This window comes from Mus caroli, unplaced genomic scaffold (assembly GCF_978045245.1).
Source record: "Mus caroli unplaced genomic scaffold, Mus_caroli_1 scaffold_10, whole genome shotgun sequence".
NCBI lineage: Eukaryota > Metazoa > Chordata > Mammalia > Rodentia > Muridae > Mus > Mus caroli.
Genome location: NW_028227265.1, coordinates 34,132,523 through 34,156,968, shown reverse-complemented (window position 1 = coordinate 34,156,968; position 24,446 = coordinate 34,132,523). Strand labels below are relative to the sequence as shown.

Sequence of the window (24,446 nt, the reverse complement as noted above, 5' to 3'; positions counted from 1 at the left end):
TTGCTCATATCTACGGGGCAGGGAGTAAGGATGCAGACTCACACGCCTTGTAAGCGTGCGCTCTAGGTTGCTCTCAGCACTAGAGGCGCCCCAGAGGCGCCCTAATCCCAGACTTCTCCACTGGGGAAATTTACTAAAGAGACTAAGACACTCTGGGACTTGCGTGCGTGTGTAGGGTCTAACGAGCGCTACGGTGGCACAGGTTCTATCGGTTCACCAAGTAGGTACTGGAGATCGAAGTTTTTCGCCGTACTTGACAAATTTGATGGTGGCCAGGGCCTTTACCTGCTGAGCCATCTTACTTGCTCCTCCAACTTCCCCCCACCCCCAGAGTTTTATTGCCATGTTTAAAAGCTTATAGCAGTACTTCAGGTCCTTACCCAAGTATTTTTCTGTCCCACTTTGATCTGAATGTCCTATCGCCTCCCTCCAAGGGAGATCTCGCCTTCCTTGCGCCCTCCCTCAGCATAGGGTCGAGTCATGGGTCACTCCTGCTCACCAGAGATAGGAGCTAAGCAGGCTAGGAGAGGTTTGCTGCCATCAGGAAAAATGGAGAAGGGTCACCCACCTGCCGGGTCACCGCAGGCGGCACCTGCTACAGAGAAGCCTCGGGTTAGGTACCGCCCCCAGCCTCCGCCTGGCTTTGCGCACAGGGAGCACACTGGCCCTTTAAGAACGGCGGCTCCCGCCGCGCACTGGGAGTAGGGCTGCGGAGCCAAACTCGCCAGGGACGCCGGGCGCTGGCTAGCTGGCTGGCGGGCTCGTCGCTCTGTCGGGCCGGTTCCCTGCGCCCCTCCCGGGACTGCCTGAGGATCCAGGCCCGATTGGGCGCGGCAGCTAGTGGAGTCGCCAGAGGGAAGCGCGCGCTCTGGGCAGCGCGGAGGACCTTGGGCATGGACAGAGAGTGCAGGGCGCGCAGGGGGCGCCGCGGGACCGGGCGGCCGGAGCGCTGAGCCAGACAAAGGCTCTGGAGTTCTGCTTGCTCTCGGGGGCCGGGGCCAGGGCGCACCGCGCCGACGCTGCGAGACTCTGCGGCGTGCAGCTCGGCCGGTCCCCTTCTCCAGCGGGCGAGTCCCCGCGTGCCCCGACCTGCCCTGCCCGCTTCTCACCCGGTTTGGGAATTGGCAGAGGGGACCTGAGCTGCTCAGGCAGGCACCGGGAGTCGGAGGTCCGCCGAGCGCCCGCGGGGCCGGGAGCCAGGGAGCGTCGCAAGTTTCCCAGCCGCGTGCGAGGACGCGGTGCGGGCCAGCCAGCTAGCCCCGCGTGCAGCGCTCAGGACCCGGCTGACTGCCTAAGAGCATGGGCAGCGACCGGAGCGCACTCGGACGGCCAGGCTGCACTGGCAGCTGCCTCAGCAGCCGAGCTTCGCTGCTCCCGCTGCTACTGGTGCTTCTGGACTGTCTGGGCCATGGTACAGCGTCTGAAGACGCCGAAGTGTACGCCGCGGAGGTAAGAACCCGAGGGATGTAGTGCGAACCACACCCGCAGCGGGGACCTGCAGGTGGAGGGAGATGCACCGGGCCCTAGGGGGTGAGGACCGATCTGGACTGGAGAGCCTGACTGAAAAAGCGGGACTGGCAGGCTGCCACTCCCTGGTCAGAGCTCTGCTGCGCGCCTCTTCCCAAAGCCCTGGGAGCACAGAGCTCGCAGCTGCTTTGCACCCTGAAGCCGCTCGGGGCACTGACCCGCCCTAGCTTGAGTCCCTGCAGCCGCTTCCGCAGCCCCTAGCCCTCGCCTCCAGTCATTTAGCCCGCGCGATTCCTCGAGAGCCGGATCCGCGCAGTGTGGGCTTTACGTGTGACGAGGGGTGGGGTGCTGCGGGTAGTGAGAGCTCAGGCGGAGCAAGAGCCCCGCAGCGCTCGCGCTTTGGCTGAAGCTCCTTTGGCTGACATCGTGCGTCGCCGGGCTAGCCAGGATGGTTGGGGGATGGGTGTGAATCTCCCAGGCTAATGACGGATTGCAAAGGTGCTTTGGTGACTTCTTGGGGTTGAAGCATTCCCACTCCAGGGAGACAGAGTCTGAAGGACAGACCCTATCTTCTGAAACACTTTTCACACCAGCGCCCCTACGCCCAGGCCTGGGTGAAACTGGGTAGACTCCACGCCTCTTTTCTCTGGAAGCCGGGCTGACGTCCATATGCTGGCCGCTCTCTGGATTGGTCCAGCAAGTGACCAGGCGCGGTCTTTCTGCTCAGAGTCCCTATGGTTACCTCCCGCTCCAGTGTATGCCCCTAGCGCGCTAGCTCAGTCACCACAGGGTGCCATCGAACTTTTAATGATCATTCTTTCCAGCTCTGGGAGAAAGGAGACAAGGTGTGGAATCTGGAGAAAGGACGAGCCAGGGTCTGCATCTTCTGTGTAGGCTTGGGGCCTTGGTGCCCGTGGGCTGCCTGGAGCGATGGTTTGCAGACAGCCTAATGTTCCATCCCAGCCCTGAAGGCTTGCCCAGTTTTCTAGTCTGCCTGAGAGAGATTTTTCCAATGGAAGTCTGTTCCCTCCCTATCCTACATTAATAAAAACTTGGGTTGGGGGTTGGGGGCGGGACCAGTTTACACCTCCAATCCTCCACCAGCCTTGCCTTCCTCTCATCAGATCAGAGAGTTGCAGGGAACCCAACCCAATTCACAAAACCTTGGGGCAGAGGCTTCCAGGGGAGCTCCTGCTGGTAGGAATTGTTTGCCTGTTAACCTAGGTGCTACCACCGGGAGAAGGTGCCAAAGAATTTCAAGTCACTGATTCCCCTTTGAGAGTTTGTGGCCTACACAGACCAAGCTGGAGTCTGGTGGTTGTGAATGGGCCTCCTGGATGGCCAAGGAGCTGAGACTTAGGGAGCCTCCTCCAACTGAGGCAGTACAGCCAAGTGTGTCTGTCCACAGTCTACCACCACCACCACATATACACATACACACACTGCAGAAGAAAACCATGGTGTCCCTGGCTAAGATTGACTCTTGGGGTACAATTTTGGCTGTGCCTAGGTTGTGGCTGGAGGGGACTCAGAAAGGTTGCATGTTGGAATCCACAGTGGGTGGAAGGATGGATGTCATAACCCTTAGAGCTGGCTTTGGTATACAGGCTGCTCTGGGACATCCCTTAGGATCCAAAGAGTCCCGCGGCCCGTCTGCTCAGTCTAGGCCTGCCATCCATAGTGTCCAGATTCCCTTTCCTTTGAGAAAGGTCTGGTTCTCACTTAAGGGAGTCCACAGCTCCTGACCTCTGGTCAGTTCATGGCTGTGAGTACCTTGAAAGCTGAGCCAAGGCCACCACTCTGCCTCTTACCCTCCCAGGTGGCAACCACAGGAATTCACTAGATGAAGGGACCAGAAACCGGCCTGTGCTAGGAGCTGCCGTATGCCTGCAGACAGCCCCTAGTAGCCTGCCTTCCTTGGCAAAGCTACTCCTGAGCTATTCTGCCCTAGCCTCTGACATTTTCTCCCCTGGACAGGCACTGTGATCTAGGACCCCACTTGGATGGTGCCAGCTTGCCACCCCATCTGCTGACCTGACCTGCTCCGTGGCTACGATTGCTGGCAACCTGAGTGCCTTTGCTTTTTGACGATGGAAACTCTTCTTCCTTCTCCTTCCCGAAACTTAGCGCTCTCAGCCTATCCTGTGGAAGTGACTCAGGCTGCCTGAGTTCACAAGTGGGGTGCCACCAACGCCAAAACTGGACATTCCCACCTTTCCTGAATAGTGTCACAAGTCTTCCTGTCCCCATCTGACCACTGAGGAAGGAGTCTAGGAGACTGGAGTCAACTAGGGTGCTCCTGGAACTCTCTGTAGACCAGGCCGGCCTCAAACTCAGAGAGAGCCACCTGCCTCTGCCTCCCTAGTTGGGATTAAAGGTGTGTGTCACCACCACCACCACCAGGCCTTTTGATCTTCAGATCTGACTGGAGGCACAGTCTGTGTGCCCATCTCCTCTTATATGCTAGTGATGGTCCCTCTAGGTCCCCTCCTCATGATAATATTCCTTCTCAACTATGGAACAGAAACTATGCAGGCCTCATGTTTTCCCTGAAGGGAAAGGGGTTTCACATTAGGCTCATAGCAAGGATTTGGAGACTGTATCTCCACACATCCTCAAGATCGGGGAGAACTGGTGTGCTGGGCACAGTTGAGGACTGGGGTTGGATGTAAACCATCTTTCACATTAGCCCTTAACATGTCACTGTGTTTGGGACATCCCTTGGCCCACCCATCATTGACCTCCTTGTGTGTCTTTGTTAGAACAGTATATGGCACTGGCCTGCCCACTGTGACCCGTGGACACACATACTTTATATTGCCCTACCCCAAGGAGGAAGGAGACTTCTAAAAGATACCCCTAGATATGGACAGAAATCTCATGAGAACATACCCATATTCTCTCCCCTAAAGATTTTCTCTAAAAGCCCAGAAGTCACTTGTGCCAGCTCAGAATGGCATGCCGTGGGTGTGAAAAGGCCTTTCTCTACCATGGATGTAATTCTGGCTGTCCCTTTGTGCCCCTTTTGTGTCTGGATTCAAGTAGTCCTTGCCAATATTACCCTGCTGGGAGTTTGTTCTCAGCCTGAGGGTTCAGAGGCAGCATCCTTAATGGCACCCCAAGATTTAGGTGGACACCAGGGCAGGAAGCCCATGGCATAGTACAGTGTTCTTTGAGTCAGCAGAAACAAAGGGGTTAAGGACGTGGCTTGGACACTTCTTCCTTGCAAAGAGAATCCTGGCAGATCCCCAGCCCACAGATCTATGTCAGGCCTTGAGACCCTGAGGATGGCTGAGCTTTGCCAGCCTGAGCATGTTAGCATCATCTGGCAGGAAGAGCCCCACACCCACCCAGGGCTCAAGCACTGGGGATCTGGAGCACTGCTCCCCAAAGGACATGTGTTCATTCTGAGAATACCTAGAGACTACCAGTCAAGGGGCGTGACCATCTGCAGGGAAGTGACAGGGTATATGCAGCCCCAGGCAAACGTGGCAGACTTGGGTTTGCCAAAGGACAAAAGGGGTACCTTCCACTGAATCCCATGAGCCCCAAAGAGACAAGCAGAAATAAAAAGAAGGCCTGCCTTGACCTCCTCTGCTCTCAGATGTCCTATGTCCCATAGCCACTGATGGCTGAGTCCCCAGAGCTATGCAGTCTGGAAAACCGGGTGTAGGTCAGCTCTTTAAAGCTGACCCATATACCTGGGAACCATGTGGAGACACAAGGAGCCCAGCTCCCCCCACTTAGCATCGTAGCCCTTGGTAAAATTAATGGCTGAGAAGCAAGCAGCAGTCCTTGTTGGCACGTTGTTGAACCTGTCTGAAGTTCAAGTTTTCTTGCCTGTAAAATAGAATGGTCATAATAACTGCTTGATGGTGTTCCAGGGGAAACTATTCTGTATAGGCAATGCTGTCGTGCTATGCACAGGCAGCCCAAGAGCCTTGGGCGTTGTTTCAGTACGGTTATCAAACTAGTTCTGTCCAAGAACATTCTAGAAGCATTTTTCACGTTTCTTTTTCCTTTTAAGACGCATGAAAGAGGAAACTAAGCTCTCTAGTTGAAAGGACCTCAGGTTACATAGCCAGGAACTGCAGAACGGGAGTTTGAACCCACAGCCTTCTGTCTTAGTGCCTCCGATTGGGTTAAAGGTCAAATTGTGAGGGATCACCCCATGAGTTCCTTCTGGAGCCTGCTCAAACTGACTCAGATAGGAAGGTTTTTTCAGGGGTTCTGCCAAAGCTGTCCTGTTCCCTACCTATTCCTACCCAGACCCTGCCCTGGGGAGCCCCAAGGTCCAGGTGATTCTCAAGGCCTGGTCTCTAGCCAACCTTGAAAACTCTGGCAAACAAAGGCCCTTCCCGCCCCACCCCTCCCCCACCCTCCCATAGGCCAAAGGACCCGTTTGTTTTTCCTTCAGGTTAAGGCTTGTGGGGGCGGATTGGGTGGCCGCCTCCTTCCTGCTTCCCTGGCTGGAAGTCCCCGACTATCACTATAACCCACAGCCACCTTTAAGACTCAGAGTGGAGTAGGAGCTTGGTGGCTCTGGCCTGTTACCTCAGATCCTTTAGGAGGCTGAGGCAGGAGGATTTCAAGTTTAAGGGACACCTGGTCAAGGCCAATCTGGGCAACTTCATGAGACCCTGTTTCAAAATAAAAAGTTAAAAAAAAAACTGGTCAGGGTTATTAGTAAGCTAGGAGGTAGAACACTTGTCTGGCATAGTCTAGGCTCTGTAATCAATCAACCCCCAACACTGGGGTCAGGGAGACCCATTCGTGGGTCTAGAGAGAGATGATGATGTCACAGGGTACATATTTTAGAGCATCCAGAATTCAGTTCCCAACGTCCATATTAGGCATCTCACAACTACGTCTTAGGCCTCTGGCCTCTAAGAACACCTGAACTTGCATACAAACACATGCATTTTTTTTTTTTTAAGACTTATGGTGGCTTGGGTATGATGGTACGTGCTTATAATCCCAGGATTTGGAAACCTGAGGCAGAAGGATCTTAGATTCATATTAAGAAATAGATTTGGGGGGGGGCTGGATAGATGGCTCAGCGGTTAAGAGCACTGACTGCTCTTACAGAGGGCCTGAGTTCAATTCCCAGCCACCACATGGTGGCTCACAACCATCTGTAATAAGATCTGATGCCCTCTTCTGGTGTGTCTGAAGACAGCTACAATGTACTCATATTAAGTAAATAAATCTTAAAAAAAAAAAAAAAAAAGAAAGAAATAGATTTGGTATCCCAAATGCACATGCCCTAGAACTGTTTAAATGGACCGTGCTACCCCTGGGAGTATCAGGCAACAAGCACTGAGTAGTCTGGACAGTCCCTTGTTTATGACAAGGTCTCTCTATGTAGCTCTGACCAGCCTGGAACTTGCTTTGTAGACCAGGCTGGTCATGAACTCTGCCTCCCAAGTGCTGGGATTAAAGGCATATGTATGCCACCATGCTCAACTAATTCTCTCTTTCTTTATGGGCCTGGTATCTAGTCATTCAAGCTTTTTGTCCTGTTCCGCATGACCCATTTTGTAGAGGTGGAAACTAAGTTTCAGAGTTCTCTTAGCCAGTTTCTCATAGGCCTTTAATATGGACAAGCAACTAGGCCCAGGGCAAGTTTCTACTCAGTACAAGGCCAAAGTTAGTTTGTATTCAGCCTTGGGGTAGGGGGTGGAGCTTTCTAAGGGTCCATGGCATAGAGGGGATAAGCTGCCTTGGGTAGCTCTAAGTACCCTGTCTCTTCGGGGGTACCTGTTGGGTGAACCTGTGGCTCTGCCTCAGAGAGGTGGATGGGCTTGGCTGCTTTGGAACTCCCCCTACACCCCCCACACACACACATAAACCTCTCCCCCTTCCTCTCTCCCTCCTCCTCCTCCTCTTCCTCCTCCTCCTCCTTCTCCTCCTCCTCCTCCTCCTCCTCCTCCTCCTCCTCCTCCTCCTCCTCCTCCTCCTTCTTCTTCTTCTTCTTCTTCTTCTTCTTCTTCTCTCTCTCTCTCTCTCTCTCTCTCTCTCTCTCTCTCTCTCTCCCCCCCGCCCCTCCCCCGCCCGCCCGCCCCATCCCACCACTCCCAGTGAACCAGAATGCACCTTGCTAATAAGAGGTCAAGCCCTGTCTCTTACAGGGTCTCGATCCCAGACTCCCACACCTGTTTCTTCTGGTGTGGCTGTGGCAGAGAGCAGAACCCTGGTTTGTTTCCAAGAATCCTCAGGTCTTAGAAGGTCTCGGGGCTGATTCATCTTTGATGGTCCTGACAAGCTTCCCTTTGTACCTGGCTGAGCAAAAAAACGCCTGGGGCTTCTCAGATTACAGAAGGAGTTGAGGTGAGAGACAGAGCAGAGCCCTTGAGATTGTCTTTATCACCGGAGGCCTGATAAGAGTTTGGGGGGGGGAGGGCTGCTGTGCTACTTACTGGATACTCCCCTAGTGTAAGCCCCAGGAGCAGGATATTGTCCACAGCAGTGGCTCAGCCCCATCCTGGCTCCCCTCTCCAATAGCTGTTCTAGGCACAGCATCGATCTGGGATCTGGGGGCTCCTTCTCAGATGCACCCTCCCTGCGGGCTTATGTCCCTCCATATTGCTTCAACAGGCCTGGGGAAGGACAGCCTGGCTCAGTGCCCAGACCCAGCCAGAGACGCTGGGTGTAGAGAGGATTAGGTGCCCTGCCCCAGTGCTGTGCTGTGCTGTGCTGTGCTGTGCTGTGCTGTGCTGTGCTGTGCTGTGCTGTGGTATCCCTGAGAAGGGCCAGAGCCCAGCATACGAGGCCAAGGAACCAGGAACACTGCAGAAACCTCCTGCACCCAGGTCTATCCCAGATCAGCTGTGTGACTCTGAGCAGCCAGCTCACTGCCTCTGAACCTTGCTCCCAGAACAATGAGAATACATAGATGTTTGTCTTTCAGGAGGGGTTGTGAGCACTGAATGGTCCACAGCAGGTTCTGAGGTGTTGTGTTTACTGTCTTCTGAGGACCAGGACTTCCCTTATGAAGTGCTGTCCTTTGCCTTCCTGCTTGAGTTCAGCCACTTTCCTGCAACATCAATAGATGGAGGCTGAAACTCAAAGCAACGGCTAGCACAGCCATGACTCTAGGGTCTTGGGAATACCCCACAGACACACTCTGGTCTAAAGATGGGAGAGGCCTCATAGCCCAGTCCTCCTCCGTCATCGGACAATGGCCCTCATAGAAAGGGCAAGAAACCCTGCGTTATGGCCCTTCCTTTACTATGCTCAGTACTTTACTCAGTACTAACTTCCGTGCCTCGGTTTCCCCATCAGAGAAGCACAGCTTTGCCTGCTTGCCTCACCCATGAACCTGTAGGTGACAAAGAGGAGTAGGAGGCGCCATGCACAAGGGACAGATACCATCAATAGGAACTGGAAGGGCCTGGCTACAGCCTTCTTTCACCAGGGGACCTTGGGTACTGTTCCCATCATTTGTCCCAAAGCAGCAGAGCCCCTTAGTTATCTGGAGCTCAGGGGCCTGAGCTGCCTGTCACTATAAGGCAGTGGTGGCCACTCTGAGGACCAGGAATTTCCCTGCTTCCCACCGGTGTGGCTAGCCTCCAAATCCTCTCATAGCCAGGACTGTGCTAGGATGATGGAGTATTCACCCCCCAGCACTAAGAAGGGGAGAAGCCCCATGGTGCTGTCTGCTGCCCACTGGGTAGCTTCATGGACACTTGGTGTGCAGCCACCCTGAGCACGTGTTTGCCAGAGGCAGGCCAGCCATCAGCTTCACCTCATACCAGGAGACTGTGGCTCTGTTCACCAGTCCCTGTCCCAGGGGTGTCACCAGCCACTTTCACCCCAGCAGTGCCTGGGAGGCATGACTGATAGGGAGATGGAAACTCTGTGCTTCCTGGGGACTTAAAGGCATTTAACTATGTGAAGGAGAGCCACCAGGCTCCCTTGGGACCTGTCTGGCAGCCCTGAGCTGGCTCCGGGATGAAACAGCTCTTCTGCCAGATCTCTGCAGATCTCTGGAGCTCTTTGCTGCAAACAGGCCAGCTCCCCTTCCCTCCCTGCCCAGGGCTTCCTCCTGAGCCTCTATCCCAGCCTTCCTTCCCCTCTTATGGCTCTGCAGATAGGCTAATCAGCCCCTCTGTGGTTCTGATTGCTTGCGCTGGAGATATTTTTACCTTATGCAAATAGGTGATATGAAGGTGCCTTCATCTGTCAGCAGCCACCCCATCCCCCCAACCTTCCTCCCCCCTCCACACACACACACACACACACACACACACACACCAGCTCCATGCCTTTCGCCATTTGCCTGGTGGCCTTGCCCATTGGACTTTTCCCACAAGGCTTCAGGAAAACTGTCCAAAAGAGACGTGGACTCTGCATAGGAGCTTTGGAGGAGGTTTCAGTGCTGGGGAAGACCTGAGGTACTGTTACAGTCGTATTACCGTGTGGGTCAGAGGGGTAGAGAGAGTCAGAGGGAAAACTGTGGGGGCTTCCTCCTCCCCCAGCTATCCTGTGCTCTAGCCTTGCTCATGCCTAGCCAGTCTCAGCAGAAGCCTAGACCCCCTTAGCCCTGCTGGCAGAAACAAGGCTGCCAGTCAGAGCCCCAGTCTCTTATCATCCACAACATTTACAGGGCTTTTTGCCACTTGATCCTTGCAGAACCTCACAGATAAAGCAGGCCCTAATCCAGACTGTGTCCCCACCCCCACCTTTAATAAGCTTGGCCCCACTATGTACAGAGCTGACACTTGATTCTTAGCTCCAGGTCTCTGCTTGCTGCTCTGCCATCCTCCAAAGCCCTCCGATCTCTGAGTAGGACGGCACAGCCAGCCAGGCTGGGACTCGGTTCAGCAGCTCTCTGTCCATCAAGTTTTGGCACTGCTGCCCTGGGCTGAGTGGGCTAACATCTGGGTGTCAGCCCAAAGCATTTTCCATGTCTAGCTTGCCTTGCGTTTCCTCAGCGGATAGCCTTCCCCTTCTAGAACAACCTAGAAAGCGGGTCTTTCAAGTGGCCAAGTAAATGCGGTGAGGCCAAGGAAGGCCTCTGTTTCCTAGCTTCTACCTGGATACCATCCTCTCACCATCCTGAGGGCCTGAGGCAGCTGGTCTTTCTGAGCATTTCTCAGAATCATTCATCAGAATTGCTACTTCAGGTTGCTGGTGCATTCGTGGACCTACGAGCTGTGAAGCACCCCTTTCCAGTGCAGTCTCCTGGGTGCCTATAAGCTCTAGATGGCCATGTCTCCCACAGCCCCTCAGGGCGCATGCTAGAGTGTACAGGAATATCTGGCAGAGTAGGTGGGTGGGTGGATGGATGGATGGATGGATGGACAGATGGATGAACAGATGTGTGGTCGGGTGGGAGGATGCATGAGTGGGATTTGCCTGTCAAGTTCTAGTAAGGAACTGAGCACTGGTTTTGTGTACTAAGTGCTTTTCCTGGGTCTGCGCCTCACAAATCTCACTCTCATTTTTATGTTACCTTGACACAAGCTAGAGTTATCTGAAAGGAGGGAACCCCAATTGAGAAAATACCCCCAATAAAATCTGGCTGGAGGGCATTTTCATAATTACTAATTAGGGAGGAGCCTTGCATTGTGGGCGGTACCATCTTGGTTGGTCCTTGGTTAGATCAGAAAGCAGGCTGAGCGAGCCAGTAAGCAACACCCCTCTGTGGCCTCAGCATCAGCTCCTGCCTCCAGGTTCCTGCCCTGTTTGAGTTCCTGTCCTGACTTCCTTCGGTGATGAACAGTGATGTGGAAGTGTAAGCCGAATAATCATCATGGTCATGGTTGAAGAGACACTAGCCAGCCCAAGCATGGCAAACCTTGCTCTGGCAGGTCTTGCCTTCTCCCCATCTCTCTGCCTCGCTAAAAACCAGTAAATTACATTCCTAGAGCTAACCACCAAGTCCTGTTTCCTTATTTGGTCACTTCCTCCCTCTGAGGCTGACCATCGAGGTCCAGCTATTAAAGTATTGAAGTCTAACAATCAAAGCCTCACCTAACATGCCCAATTAAAATTTAACCCAGGTTTCCCCTTGTACCTTTATAGATTGCATTTGCCTTTGGGCCACATCTGTCTCCTCTCTATCCAAAGACAGTCCGTTGTCCTTCTGGAACAAATATCCTTTCCCCTTCTCCCTCTCCTTTATCTCCTGTCTTTGTCTCTTATTCCCTGCAAATTCAGAGCAAATAAATCTCCTTTGTGCTGAGAACTAGGTCTTGAGGTATCTTATACTGAATACTGGTCCCTTCAATGGTGTTTCAGCACAGCAATGGTACCTGAGCCACCCTGTAACAGCACACTGGTCTTCATTTTGCAGATGAGGAAGCATCTAGTGCAGACGGTAGGAGCTGGAGATGTAGGTCTGTGGGTAGGATGGTTGCCTAGCACGCATGAAGGCCTGAGTTTGAGCCCCAGCACTGCATGAAGCCAGGCATGGTAGTGCACACCTGTCATCTTAGGAAGATGAGGCATTTAAGGTTATCCTTTGGTTACATAGAAGTTAAAGGCCAGTCTGACTTAGAGACCCTGTTTCAAAATAAAATAAAAAGTCATAGCAGGACTCTGTCACATCCTCCTGCCTGAGCCTGTCTCTCCTCCCCCCATCCCTGGCCCCCACATACTCCTAGAGGCTTTAGGGCCTGCTGGGTTTCCTACCTGGTGAAACCTTAAAAGATTCTGAACAGAGGAGCCAATGAGATGGCTCAGTAGGTAAAGGTGTTTGCCATCAAGCTTGGAGACCTGAGTTCAATTCCTAGGACCCACGTGGTAGAAGGAGACAACCTACCTCTGACCTCCACATGTGTGACCATACACACCCAAAATAAATAAAGCCAGACATGGTAAAATACACCTTTAATCTCAGTACTCAGGAGACAGAGGCAGGCTGATCTCTTAGGAGTTTGAGGCCAGCCTGGTCTACAAGGCAAGTTCCAGGACAGCCAGAGCTATATAGAAGAGAGACCTTGGCTCAAAAAAAAAGAGAAAAAAAAAAGTATGTGTGTGTGTGTGTGTGTGTGTGTTCTTGCAGGGGACGACGTGGTTGAGGTAGCTTACAACTGTCTGTAACTCTAGTCCTTGGGAATCTAACATCCACTTCTAACCGCTGTGAGCACCAGGCACTCACGGTGCACATGCATATATGTAAACAATCACTCATCCACATAAAATGAGAATTTGAAAGAAGGAAAGAAAGAGAAAAGGCTCATGACCCAGAAAACCATAGGGGCCAGGGCTGAACCTTCTGCTAATGTGTTAAATACTCATGCTGTTGGACTGCCTTCTAAATATTTTTATTTAAACCCATAGATTTGTGTTGGTCTTAACTTTGGCCAGCAAAGCCTCTTTGCACAGTGGGTAGTGGTTCATGCAGAGACTCACCAGTGGTCAAAGTGCCAAAGTGTGTGTAACCGTGCGTGTTCAGCTGTGGATGAATCATCTATATGAACAGATCAGGGCTGGGCGGAAGGTTGGACAGAAAAAGTTACAAGCTGACGGATAGGAGGGAGAGCTGTAAAAAAAGATGACTCTCAGGCGTGGCATGCATGTCTGTGGAACGCGTCAGCTGACAGCAGATGTGGTTACCTGCATAAGACCTGCATAAGATCAAGCCAGTCAAAATGCCAACACAGATGAGGGTATGTTCAAAACGCATTGGATAAATGTCAGAAATTTTCAAAGAATAAACCGAAACTATCATTTTTTAAAAGGTCCTGGAGAGATGGCTCAGCAGTTATGAGCATGTCCTTACAGAGGACCCACGCTCATTCCCAGTGCTGTGTGATAGGGCTCACGGTCACCTCTAACTCTAGCTCCAGGGACCCAACACCCTATTCTCGACTCCATGGGAACCTGAATGCACAAAATTAAATTTAATTTAGTTTAAAATTTTTAATTAAAAAAGAGGGGCTGGGCAGTGGTGGTGCACACCTTTAATCCCAGCACTTGGGAGGCAGAGGCAGGCGGATTTCTGAGTTCGAGGCCAGCCTGGTCTACAGAGTGAGTTCCAGGACAGCCAGGACTGTCGCATCCCCTCTCGACCAGCAAGAACGACACGACCACCAGTCCTTCTAACAGCAATTTATTCAGTCCTGTTTCTTCTTGTTTATATCTCCCCTCGAGCCCTGGGCCTCTCGCTCTTAAATACTCTCAGTTCTCATCCACACACAGCAGGCCACGCCACCTCACCAGGCACGCAGCTTCAGCTAATCAGGGCAGCAGGGGCATATCTCCATCAAAATGGATTTACCGGTATCCTGGTACACCTGCACAGCTCTCAAGATGTTTGTGGTTTATATGAGGAAGTCAGGTACAAGTCATACGACTTAGCTGCAGTCCCTGGCGCCTTCTTGGGACTACTGCCACACCTGCTCCCCACACAGGACTATACAGAGAAACCCTGTCTTGAAGAAAAAAAAAAAAAGAGGGGTTGGACTGAGCTAGGTGGCAATATGCCTTAATCCCAGAGTTTGGGTGGCAGAGGCAGGCAAATCTCTGTGAGTTTGAGGCCAGCCTGATCTACAAAGCAAATTTCCGAACAGCTAAGGTTACACAGAGAAACCTTGTCTCAAAACCTCACCCACACACACACACACACCCCAAAGCTGGAAAGATGGTTCAGCAGTTAAGAGTATTTGCTGCTCCTGCAGAGGACCAGGTGTGTTGGTCCTTAGCACCTGCATGCCTGGTTTACAAGTGCCTGTCATTACAGTTCCACGGGACCCAGTGCCCTCTTAACCTCTTAGAGAGATTCTGAATACTTGAGGGTCCCCAGCAGCCTGCCTGGAGCAGAAAGATCCCACGCCGAGGGGCGATCCCACGCCGAGGGGCGATCCCACGCCGAGGGGCGATCGAGGGATGGCAAGGAATAGTGTACCAGCCGGCAGGATGGAAGCTAGAGAGTTGAGGTGGGCTGGGTGGTGAGGGCTTTATAGGCCCTGGAAGAACTGAATGTCCTTTGAGTTGGGAGGTCTTAGAGGGTTCTGAGCAGTGACTGAGCAAACCGGGTTTGGCTCCTTTGCAGAACTGGCTGCGGCTGTATGGCTACCTACCCCAGCCCAGCCGCCACATGTCCACCATGCGCTCTGCCCAGATCCTGGCCTCCGCCCTTGCCGAGATGCAGAGTTTCTATGGGATCCCTGTCACGGGTGTGCTTGATGAAGAGACGAAAACGTGAGTCCGAGTCCCTCCACGTGACCCCTTCCAGACACCATGGGCCTCCTGGCCTCCAGCCCGCTCTGAGGAGCCTTTGGTATATGACATTTTCAGAGGAGAGTGGCCTGGATGGAATGACAGATGGCTTGATCTTCATGCTAATGCTTATTGTTTAGTGTGGTTGCCTGGAGCCTTATGCTAAGAAAGATAACATAGAGGCTGGAGAGTTAAGATCACTGACTGCTCATTCAGAGGCCCTGGGTTCGGTTCCTAATACCCACAGGAGACAGCTCGCAACCACCTATAACTCTAGTTCCTGGGTATCTTTGAGAACCTCAACAGACACCTGTATGCTCACAATGCACATAAATTCATGCAGACACACATACATACACATACATTAAAAAAATAGATAAATAAAAAAAGAGGTGAGGCCGGGCGTGGTGGCGCACGCCTTTAATCCCAGCACTCGGGAGGCAGAGGCAGGCGGATTTCTGAGTTCGAGGCCAGCCTGGGCTACAGAGTGAGTTCCAGGACAGGACAGCCATGACTACACAGAGAAACCCTGTCTCGAAAAGCCAAAAAAAAAAAAAAAAAGAGGTGAGATAGAAATAGTCCAGCTTTGGCAGGAAGAACATCATGTTTGATTAGTGATGCCTGCTACAGGCACGGGAATGGGATGTGCAGTACCAAACCCCTGGTTGGGACAACCTAGCTAGGCCTTACTCTATTAGAATTGATAGGACCTACAGATACATTGAGAAGCACAGAGCTTGACACAACTGGGACAGGAGGCCACAAGAGAACCCAGCCCATGCTTGGATTATACTCACTCCTTAGCGTTCAATCTTCTTAAAATGGAATCTCTTTACCCACTATTCTGGAATCCAGAGAGTCTCCCACCCCCAAAACATCCCTCTGAGGGAAGATTGGGAAGCAAGAGGCTGCCTGGAAGAGATAACCCAAAGCTGACCCCTCTATATCTGTGATCCAGGTGGATGAAGCGGCCCCGATGTGGGGTTCCTGATCAGTTTGGGGTACGTGTGAAAGCCAACCTGCGTCGACGGCGGAAACGTTACACCCTGACAGGAAAGGCATGGAACAATTACCACCTGACCTTCAGGTACGGGTCCAGCTTCCAGGGGCGCCGTTCTGCCCTTCTCAGGGGGACTTGGGCTTTCCCAGAAGAGGTCTGGCTAGCCTTACTCAGTCCCAGCTCACAATCTAGGGCCTCCCTCCAGGGAAAGCTGGGTCACTTTCACGTGTCTCCTGCTTGGTCCTTATCTGACCCCAGCTGGTTGCAAGCTATGCTGGCCTAATGTGAGCAGATGAGCTCTTGAATCGGTATGGTCAGTAGGTATGGGGGACAGACATCCTGCTTTAACTCAGGCCTCGGATCCTTGAGCAAATGCATGGTCCACTAGGTCAGTGTCCCCCCTCCCCCTTGTGGTTTATGACAGTCTATCTGCACCAGCAGCTGAGTCTAATCCTCAGGGAAGGGGCAGGCTTTCTGCTTCATATGCAGGCTCGAGACCAGTGGTTCTCAATATATGGGTTGCAACCACTCTGAAGTGGCATATCAGATAACATGCATATTAGATATTTATATCATAATTTATAACAGTAGCAAGATTATGGTTATGAAGTAGCAATACAATGATTTTATGGTTGGGGGTGGTGACCACACCATACCATGAGGATCTGTATTAAAGGGTCAGAGCATTAGGAAGGTTGAGAGCCCCTGCTCTGGGCTGTATATCCTTTGTGTAGAATCTCACTTAATCCTCTCGAGGACCCCCCCCCCAACAAAGAAAGCATTAGTTCCTCCTCTTTTGCTGTCTTTCAAATAAAGAAACTGAATCTGTCTAGTCAAATGTCCAAAGTCACACAGCTAAAGTTAGGGTCTGCCTAGCCCTAGGGTCAATATTCAGGGAGGCTTGGCCTGTTTCCTAGACTTCAGCTGCCTCTATCCCATGGCCACAAAGAGCTGTGCTTTCTTTCACTTACTATTTTTACTACCTTTTGTTTTGAGATTTGGGGGTGGGGTGAAGGGTTGCTAAGATGAGGTCAGGTCCTCATGTAATACCCAGTATGCCCTCAAGCTTACGATGTAGCCGAAGCTAACCTTGAACCCCCAACCTTACTACCTCCATCTTCCAAGTGGTGGGATTTCAGGTGTACACTACCATACCCACCTCCTTACTGTATTTTTATTTTCTTTGTTTCTTTTTGGTTTTTCAAGACAGGGTCTCACTATGTAGCTCTGGCTCGCCTGGAACTTACTCTGTAGACCAGCTGGCCTTGAACTTTGAAATCCACTTTGCTCCAGCCTCCTGAGTGCTGGGATTAAAGGCATAGGCCGCCACCAGGCCTCACTGTCTTTCTTATTTTAAATCTGCTTGTCTTCCACCATGAAAACGTAGGGTCGTATCTTAATAAATTACTGGATGTGACAAGTTCTAATTCATATCTAAGAGTGGATAGCGTGGCATCATTATGTAATCTTCGGAAGGTGGCAGCAATGGACAGTGGTATCCCACAGGCCCTTATCTCTGTTAGGGCCCTGTTCACTCTTATCTCCCTGCCCACCCGCAGCATCCAGAACTACACTGAGAAGCTGGGCTGGTACAACTCCATGGAGGCGGTGCGCAGGGCTTTCCAAGTGTGGGAGCAGGTCACACCCTTGGTCTTCCAGGAAGTATCCTATGATGACATTCGGCTACGAAGGCGAGAAGAGGCTGACATCATGGTACTCTTTGCCTCTGGCTTCCATGGCGACAGCTCACCGTTTGATGGCGTGGGTGGCTTTCTGGCCCACGCTTATTTCCCTGGCCCTGGTCTGGGTGGGGACACCCATTTCGACGCAGATGAACCCTGGACCTTCTCCAGCACTGACCTGCATGGTGAGGACAGCTGGCCAGGACAGGGCGGGAGAAGGCCGGGCAGTGCCTAAGCTTGGCCGGCCCCTCCAGCTCAGTAGCTTCAGGCTCAGGAGGAGAGAAAGTCCCTTATTCATGACTCTGAAGCCCTGTATTTAATCTCAGTCTGTTGTCCCACCAAGGGAAGGTGGGAAGAGAAGGGGATGTTGGACCCATTTCTCAGATGGGGAAAATAGAAGCCAAAAGTAAGAGAAGCTCAGCCCCATCCAAGAGAGAAGCAAGAGTAGGGTCCATGGCAGCCTGGAGGGCCTAGATGACCGGAGTGACTGAGTATGCCTTCCCGACAGGAATCAGCCTCTTTCTGGTGGCCGTGCATGAGCTGGGCCATGCCCTGGGGCTAGAACACTCAAGTAACCCCAGCGCTATCATGGCACCCTTCTACCAGTGGATGGACACCGACAACTTCCAGCTGCCCGAAGATGACCTTCGGGGCATCCAGCAGCTGTATGGTGAGTAGGCTGTGCCCTGTTAGCCGTGCGAGACAGGCACTACCCCATTCTATAGGCAGGAAAACTGAGGCCCAGTCACTTGCCCAGAACCCACACTGGCTCCAGGCTGGAACTGCAAGAGGATTTAGATGACCCACCCTATCTCCCTCCTATCTTTGGCACTATCCCTACTAGACTAAGGTTGTCCCAAGGCCTCAAGGACCCATAGTCTGTTCCCAGCACTTCCCAGTGGATTTGGGGTGAGACAGCTGCCTATCTAGCCCAGACTCTACATAGCAAATCTACAGTGGCCAGATCTCCCCAGGGCCAGCTCTTCTGTCAGCCTCCTCAGACTGTCCCCAGGCAAAGCAGAAGCAGGTAGCCTCCCATCCAGCAGAGAAGTTAAGAAAAAGATTGTGTGGAGGAGGCTGGGGGGTTAGGAGGTAGGGGAATGATCTGGTAACAGAAGAGATCTTCTCTGGATAGACAGGACCTTGTACCTGGAGGGGGTCCCTACTGGGACCCAAGTCTCTCCAAGGTGGGAGGAGACTCAGGACTCCAGCACTTTGTATAGGAGAACCTGGCACCCAGGCTGGACTCTGCGCCTGCCTTCTCACAGCCTGATCCCCTCCTCTCTGTAGGCTCCCCAGATGGTAAGCCACAGCCCACCCGGCCTCTTCCCACTGTGAGGCCCCGGCGGCCAGGACGGCCAGACCACCAGCCACCTCGGCCTCCCCAGCCACCACATCCAGGTGGGAAGCCAGAGAGGCCCCCCAAACCAGGGCCCCCACCCCAGCCCCGAGCCACAGAGAGGCCTGACCAGTATGGCCCCAACATCTGCGATGGCAACTTCGACACAGTGGCTGTGCTCCGCGGAGAGATGTTTGTGTTCAAGGTCTGGCCCCACCCTCCTAGTGCCTTCCCCAGCCAACCCAGAACCTGGCTCCGCCCCCCCCCCCCCAATAGCCTCTCTAAGCCCTATTCAGAGCCTTACCTGGCTCCTTCCTCACTAACATCTTCTGGGTGCTTACCAGACCCCAGACGAGGAAGAAACCAACCCAAGAAAACAAGGGACTTGCCAAGGGTCACACAGCAATCAGATTCCCGCTTCTCAGCCCAAAGCTCCCTCCTTGGAGCTGCCTTGGCTTTCCAGGTACTGCCTGGCTCCTCGGGGTCTCAATGGCCTGTCTGACAGATCATCCCTGATCCCTGACCTGGGAAGAAGCAGAGTTAAGCATAGCTCCCACCCTGAGCCAAGGTACCTTGCACATGCCACCCGTCAATACCCACCCTTTTCCCCAGGGCCGCTGGTTCTGGCGAGTCCGGCACAACCGCGTTCTAGACAACTACCCCATGCCAATTGGCCACTTCTGGCGCGGTCTACCGGGGAACATCAGTGCTGCCTACGAGCGTCAGGATGGACATTTTGTCTTCTTCAAAGGTAAGCAGGATGCCTTGAGAGGGACCAGGCAGCCCTCGTGCCCTGTTGGGTCTAGGAAAGAAGAGAAGGCTGCATTTCCCATCACTATGGTGGGCTGACTCAACACCTGGAGGTAGCATAGTGTGAATGGAGAGGCAGACAGGCTGGGGGATCAGGCAGCCCTAGACCCTGCAGGCCTGGATTACAACTGTATCTCTGTCCATCTTCTGCAGTCTAGAAGGCCCCGCCCACTCCCCACACCTCTGTCTCTTGTTCTCCTAAGAATAAATCCTCAGAAGAGCAAGCTGTTCTTTGTAAGAACAGGTCCCTAAGTCCAGTTGGCCAGCATCTCTGCATCTGTCTGCAGGAGGAAAGTCTTGGGGGGGGGGGGGTGGGGGGGGGGAGGACAGTACCCCTGAGAGATCAGTAACCCTGATAGAACTCCCTTAGGCCAGAATTTTCTGAATACAGGGCTGGACTCAAACTGAAATGGGAAGTTCAAGACCTGGTACCATAAAGGTCTAGTGAGACACAGCTCCCAGGCCTGGAGGAGGTGTCCTGTAGAACAGAGGGCCATGCAGAATGTGTGAGTCAGACTGGGTGGTAGCGGATGACTTGTACACAGAGAAATGAGCATCTCACAGGTGGCCATGGGGATAGGCGTAGATGCGTGGGTCGTGAGATGGGCAGCGGTGGTGTGAATGGGTGGCATTTCCTCTGCCACCTCTGTCCCCAATCTGGGCTCATCCTCACACAGCCTGCTGCTCCCCATACAGGTAACCGCTACTGGCTTTTCCGAGAAGCCAATCTGGAGCCCGGCTACCCACAGCCGCTGAGCAGCTATGGCACAGACATCCCCTATGACCGCATTGACACAGCCATCTGGTGGGAGCCCACAGGTCACACCTTCTTCTTTCAAGCAGACAGGTGAGCAGTTTGCCATGCCCTTTCCCTTTAAGGAAGAGGCTCTAGCCAGGGCCTCTCATTTTCAGACCTGCCCAGGGACAGGCTATAGGGGAAAGGGGAAAGACCCAAGGCCCAAACCAGGCAGGGCTCCAGGTTCATAGCCTGATGCTTCTGGTCATAGGTACTGGCGCTTCAACGAGGAGACACAGCATGGAGACCCTGGCTACCCCAAGCCCATCAGTGTCTGGCAGGGGATCCCCACCTCTCCCAAAGGGGCCTTCCTCAGCAACGATGCAGGTACTGCACCATTCCCTCCCAGAGGACTCAACACTTGCTACATACTCAGCTACATACACAGGATACAGGGCTTGTCCAAGGTCCCATGGCACTGTGATGGCGTGGAAGGGGGACCTAACTGTGTCATGTTCCAGCATGACAGCCTGCCCACCCTGCATCATGACTGCCCTCTTCTTTCTTTTTTTTTTTTTTTTTGGTTTTTCGAGACAGGGTTTCTTCTCTGTATAGCTCTGGCTGTCCTGGAACTCACTCTGTAGACCAGGCTGGCCTCGAACTCAGAAATTCGCCTGCCTCTGCCTCCCGAGTGCTGGGATTAAAGTCGTGCGCCACCATGCCCGGCTTATAGGTTTTGTTTTGTTTTTTTGTTTTGTTTTGTTTTGTTTTTTGGTCTTTTTTTTTAATTCAGTTTTTTTTTATTTTTATTAGATATTTTCTTCATTTACAATTCAAATGCTATCCCAAAAGTCCCTTATACCCTCCCCCTCCCCTGCTCTCTAACCCACCCACTCCCGCTTCCTGGCCCTGGCATTCCCCTGTATTGGGGCATATAATCTTTGCAAGACCAAGGGCCTCTCCTCCCAATGATGGCCGACTAGGCCATCTTCTACTCCATATGCATCTAGAGACAGGAGCTCAGGGGGTACTGGTTAGTTCATATTGCTGATGACTGTCCTCTTCTGATGGGACCTCCAACCCCACAGCTAAGAGAGGCTGTTGTCTAGATGCTTCCCGTGCCTGTCTATGTCTGGAGCTAAAGCTGGGCACTTTGAACCTCAGGGCAGTAGTTCAGAGCACTGGGAGCAAGTCCACCCATGGACCTGCCAAAGAAGCTCTAGTACCTGTCATTGTAACTGAGTGACAGGAGCCGTGACTCGGCTAGTTCTCCAGCAGGGCCCCTCTGTGTCTGATTCTTTACCTGGAACTCTGGTGTTCAGGGCAGACCTGCCAGCTTTACCAGTGCTCCGCCTGACCCCCTGCTTCCATGTGCAGGCATGTCACTGTGCTCAGTAAAGCCCAGACACACCCTGTGCTTCAAACCTAGCCCTTCCTGGTGTCAGTGGGATACTGGTCCTAAACAGCCCTGAGTTGTTCTCTGGCTTGGTTTCCAGGACCGCTTAACGTGCTCCACAAATTACCCAGGACCGTTTAACGTGCTCCACAAATGTTCTGCCCCCTAGTTACATAACTTCCCCAGCCTGAAGCCATTCTGGACTGTCTGTTCCTTATAGCCTACACCTACTTCTACAAGGGCACCAAGTACTGGAAATTCAACAACGAACGCCTGCGGATGGAACCCGGTCACCCCAAATCCATCCTGCGGGACTTCATGGGCTGCCAGGAGCACGTGGAGCCCCGATCGCGATGGCCCGATGTGGCTCGTCCACCCTTCAACCCCAACGGGGGTGCCGAGCCTGAGGCAGATGGTGACAGCAAGGAAGAGGACGCGGGTGACAAGGATGAGGGCAGCCGCGTGGTAGTGCAGATGGAGGAGGTGGTCCGGACAGTGAACGTGGTGATGGTGTTGGTCCCCTTGCTGCTGTTGCTCTGTATTCTGGGCCTGGCCTTTGCTCTGGTGCAGATGCAGCGCAAGGGCGCCCCGCGCATGCTGCTCTACTGCAAGCGCTCACTGCAGGAGTGGGTGTGATCACGTAGCACCCGCAGCACCCGGTGCTCAGGTCTGCAGGGACAGGCGGCGTGTGGATCCCAGATGCTCCCTCGGCGCGGCGGGATGCCCTCCTAGCCACACACATCCCCCTGCCAGCCTTGCCCCCCACCCCCGCCCTCCTTTATTTATGCCCAGGTGCCTCTTCTTTTTGGCACCCTCTCTCAGCCTTTGGTTCCGCTTTCCTGACTCGGGCCAGGAGATGCTTTGAAATCTCGGAGTGTACCGCCCCAGGCAGGAACGAAGGGACAGAGGCTCACACCTCTAGAAGATGGCAGAGGGCTGGGAAGCTTCTCTGGCTCTGGCTTTTCAGCCTGAACCTCTCCTCCCACGACAAGAACTGTGTTTGCCTTGAAGGAGCCCAGCTCGGGCTCTGCCCTCCTGAATTTGCCTTAGGGAGAGTATATGCCCCCCCCCCCGGGAGGGGGGGCACCCTGATAACCTTGAGACTTGGTTCCTTCTTCTTAGGCTCCTAAGAAGCCCAGAAGCCTGAAAGCCCTCCCCCATCCTAGCATCCTGCAGCTCCTACTTGCCCCGGGCCTGCAGCTTCTTTTCTCTAGGAAGGGGCCCTGGACCTGTCTCACCTAGGACCAAAGGGAGCCTGCCAAGCTCCCCTCCCAGTGCTAGTGACTAGCTCCTCCTTCCCTAGGCTGCCCATATTCTCTTTCAGTGCCCCATAGGTCTCCGGAGGCTGGGCACTCCCTGCCTGCCCCCACCCCCAGCTTCTGCTGTCCTTGTCCCAACTCTTGAAGACATGGGGCAGACACACCCACTAGGGTACCAGAGGTCCCTGGGCAGTGTGTGTGATTGTGGATGCTCAGCAGGTCACAGACCAGGCTTATGGGCTTCCTCCCTTCCAGATTCCTGTCCCCACACAACACTACTAGGCTCAGGCCAGCAGCTCACCCCACACAGAGTCTGTGGAACCCCCAAAGGAATCCACTAAGGCCTGGGAAGTCTGTCCAAAGGGTGAAAGGGGCCTTCCCTTTCTCTTCTCATCCTGGAGTCAGCAGGAGGCTTCTGTGGGAAATGGTACTGTACAGCTGTGGCTCTGTCTCCTCTGCCTCCCTAAAGCCTTGAGCAGTGAAGGGCTGCCAGCCAGGATCCTCTGGATTACCGCCGCTTTCCAAGTGGTAGATTCTTATAGCCTGACACTAGAGGTGACAGATCGGAGGGGCATGTCCTGCAGCACTCTAGATGTCCCCTCTGCAGAACCTGAGAGCCAGCAAGGGGTGGGGCATCCCCCCTCCCCCCTCCCCCATCGTTTAGTTCTGTGAATAATCAGCACTGATTAAATGTACAGCCAGCGAGAGTGGCTGCACGTGTATGCTCAGACTCAAGCATGCCGCAAGGAAGACCTGCTTGGCAGGGTCGGGGCCAAGCAGGGATGCTGAGGAATACCCTACTCCCAGTTTGGTAGGACCTTTGGGATGGAGTCCAGGAAGGTCAGGGAAGAGTGGGGGCGGGGGGGGGGGCAGTAGGAGTCTGGTTGGGCTGAGGCCCAGAACTGGGTTTATTTGACATTTGGTAGTGATAAGAGGACAGCCCAGCTTCCCAAATTACTCCACATCTGGAGGTCTGGGAAGAACCGGACAAGGCCACTCAATCGTCCCACAATCGTCCCACCCACCTGGATTGGATTTTGGGCAGCCTGAGAGGTGGCTTGAACAAGAACTCAGGGATGGGTCTGGAGAGAGTTATGTAATGGGGCCACTTTGCCTCCAGAATCTTCCCTCCATGTTCAGAGAATAAAATGCACTGGAACCTGCTGCCTTGTCTACGGGGGCAGAAAATTCCACCACAGGTCCCAAGATGGCAGGAACTGGAGTGCTGGGGGGCCTGGGTGTGGCTGGTGAACTGAGGTACATCTGAGGTCCATTTCTGTGTTCAACCCTAGGCCAATCGGAGCCTCTCTTTCATCACTCACCGGGCCAGGCTGCTAAGTCATCAGCAAGGTCCCTCAACCATGCTCCCTCTCTGGACTCTCCGTCCCACCCTGTCCCACCCCTTCCTCTCTTTGTATAGGAATGGGCTGAGGAGAACTGAAAGGATTGGCCCTCAAAGCCCAGAGCTTCTGGCTCATCCAAGAAGTAGCCCTGAGCTCCTCACCACAGGGGACTCACACAGCAGCAGGTAGTAGGAACCCGGAAGACCCATCTTGGCTTTCCTATATATAGTCCCCAGTCTGGCCT

At 53.3% G+C, this 24,446-nt stretch overlaps 1 protein-coding gene across 2 annotated transcripts; it reads left to right on the top strand.

Annotated features, from left to right (window-relative positions):
• The first annotated feature begins 688 nt into the window (after nt 1–688).
• On the top strand, nt 689–24,023 carry Mmp15 (matrix metallopeptidase 15). Of its 2 annotated transcripts, none has more exons than XM_021169973.3 (10): nt 689–1,449; nt 14,471–14,619; nt 15,596–15,724; nt 17,197–17,504; nt 17,828–17,989; nt 18,610–18,863; nt 19,271–19,409; nt 20,165–20,315; nt 20,476–20,591; nt 21,821–24,023. In XM_021169973.3, exons 1-10 carry the CDS (start codon nt 1,300–1,302, stop codon nt 22,234–22,236), a joined length of 1,974 nt encoding a protein of 657 aa, XP_021025632.1. In that variant the 5' UTR covers nt 689–1,299; the 3' UTR covers nt 22,237–24,023. The 2 variants fall into 2 exon arrangements, with proteins under 2 accessions (XP_021025632.1, XP_021025633.1); XM_021169974.3 differs by lacking the exon at nt 689–1,449 and adding an exon at nt 9,767–9,863.
• The last annotated feature ends 423 nt before the right edge of the window (nt 24,024–24,446 follow it).

Excerpts from the sequence above, each read along its gene's own strand:
- Mmp15 (XM_021169973.3), top strand. The coding sequence starts at position 1,300 with ATGGGCAGCGACCGGAGCGCACTCGGACGGCCAGGCTGCACTGGCAGC. Across the intron at positions 17,505-17,827 it reads CTCCAGCACTGACCTGCATG|GAATCAGCCTCTTTCTGGTG; the intron begins GTGAGGACAGCT and ends CCTTCCCGACAG. Across the intron at positions 20,316-20,475 it reads TTCTTCTTTCAAGCAGACAG|GTACTGGCGCTTCAACGAGG; the intron begins GTGAGCAGTTTG and ends TTCTGGTCATAG.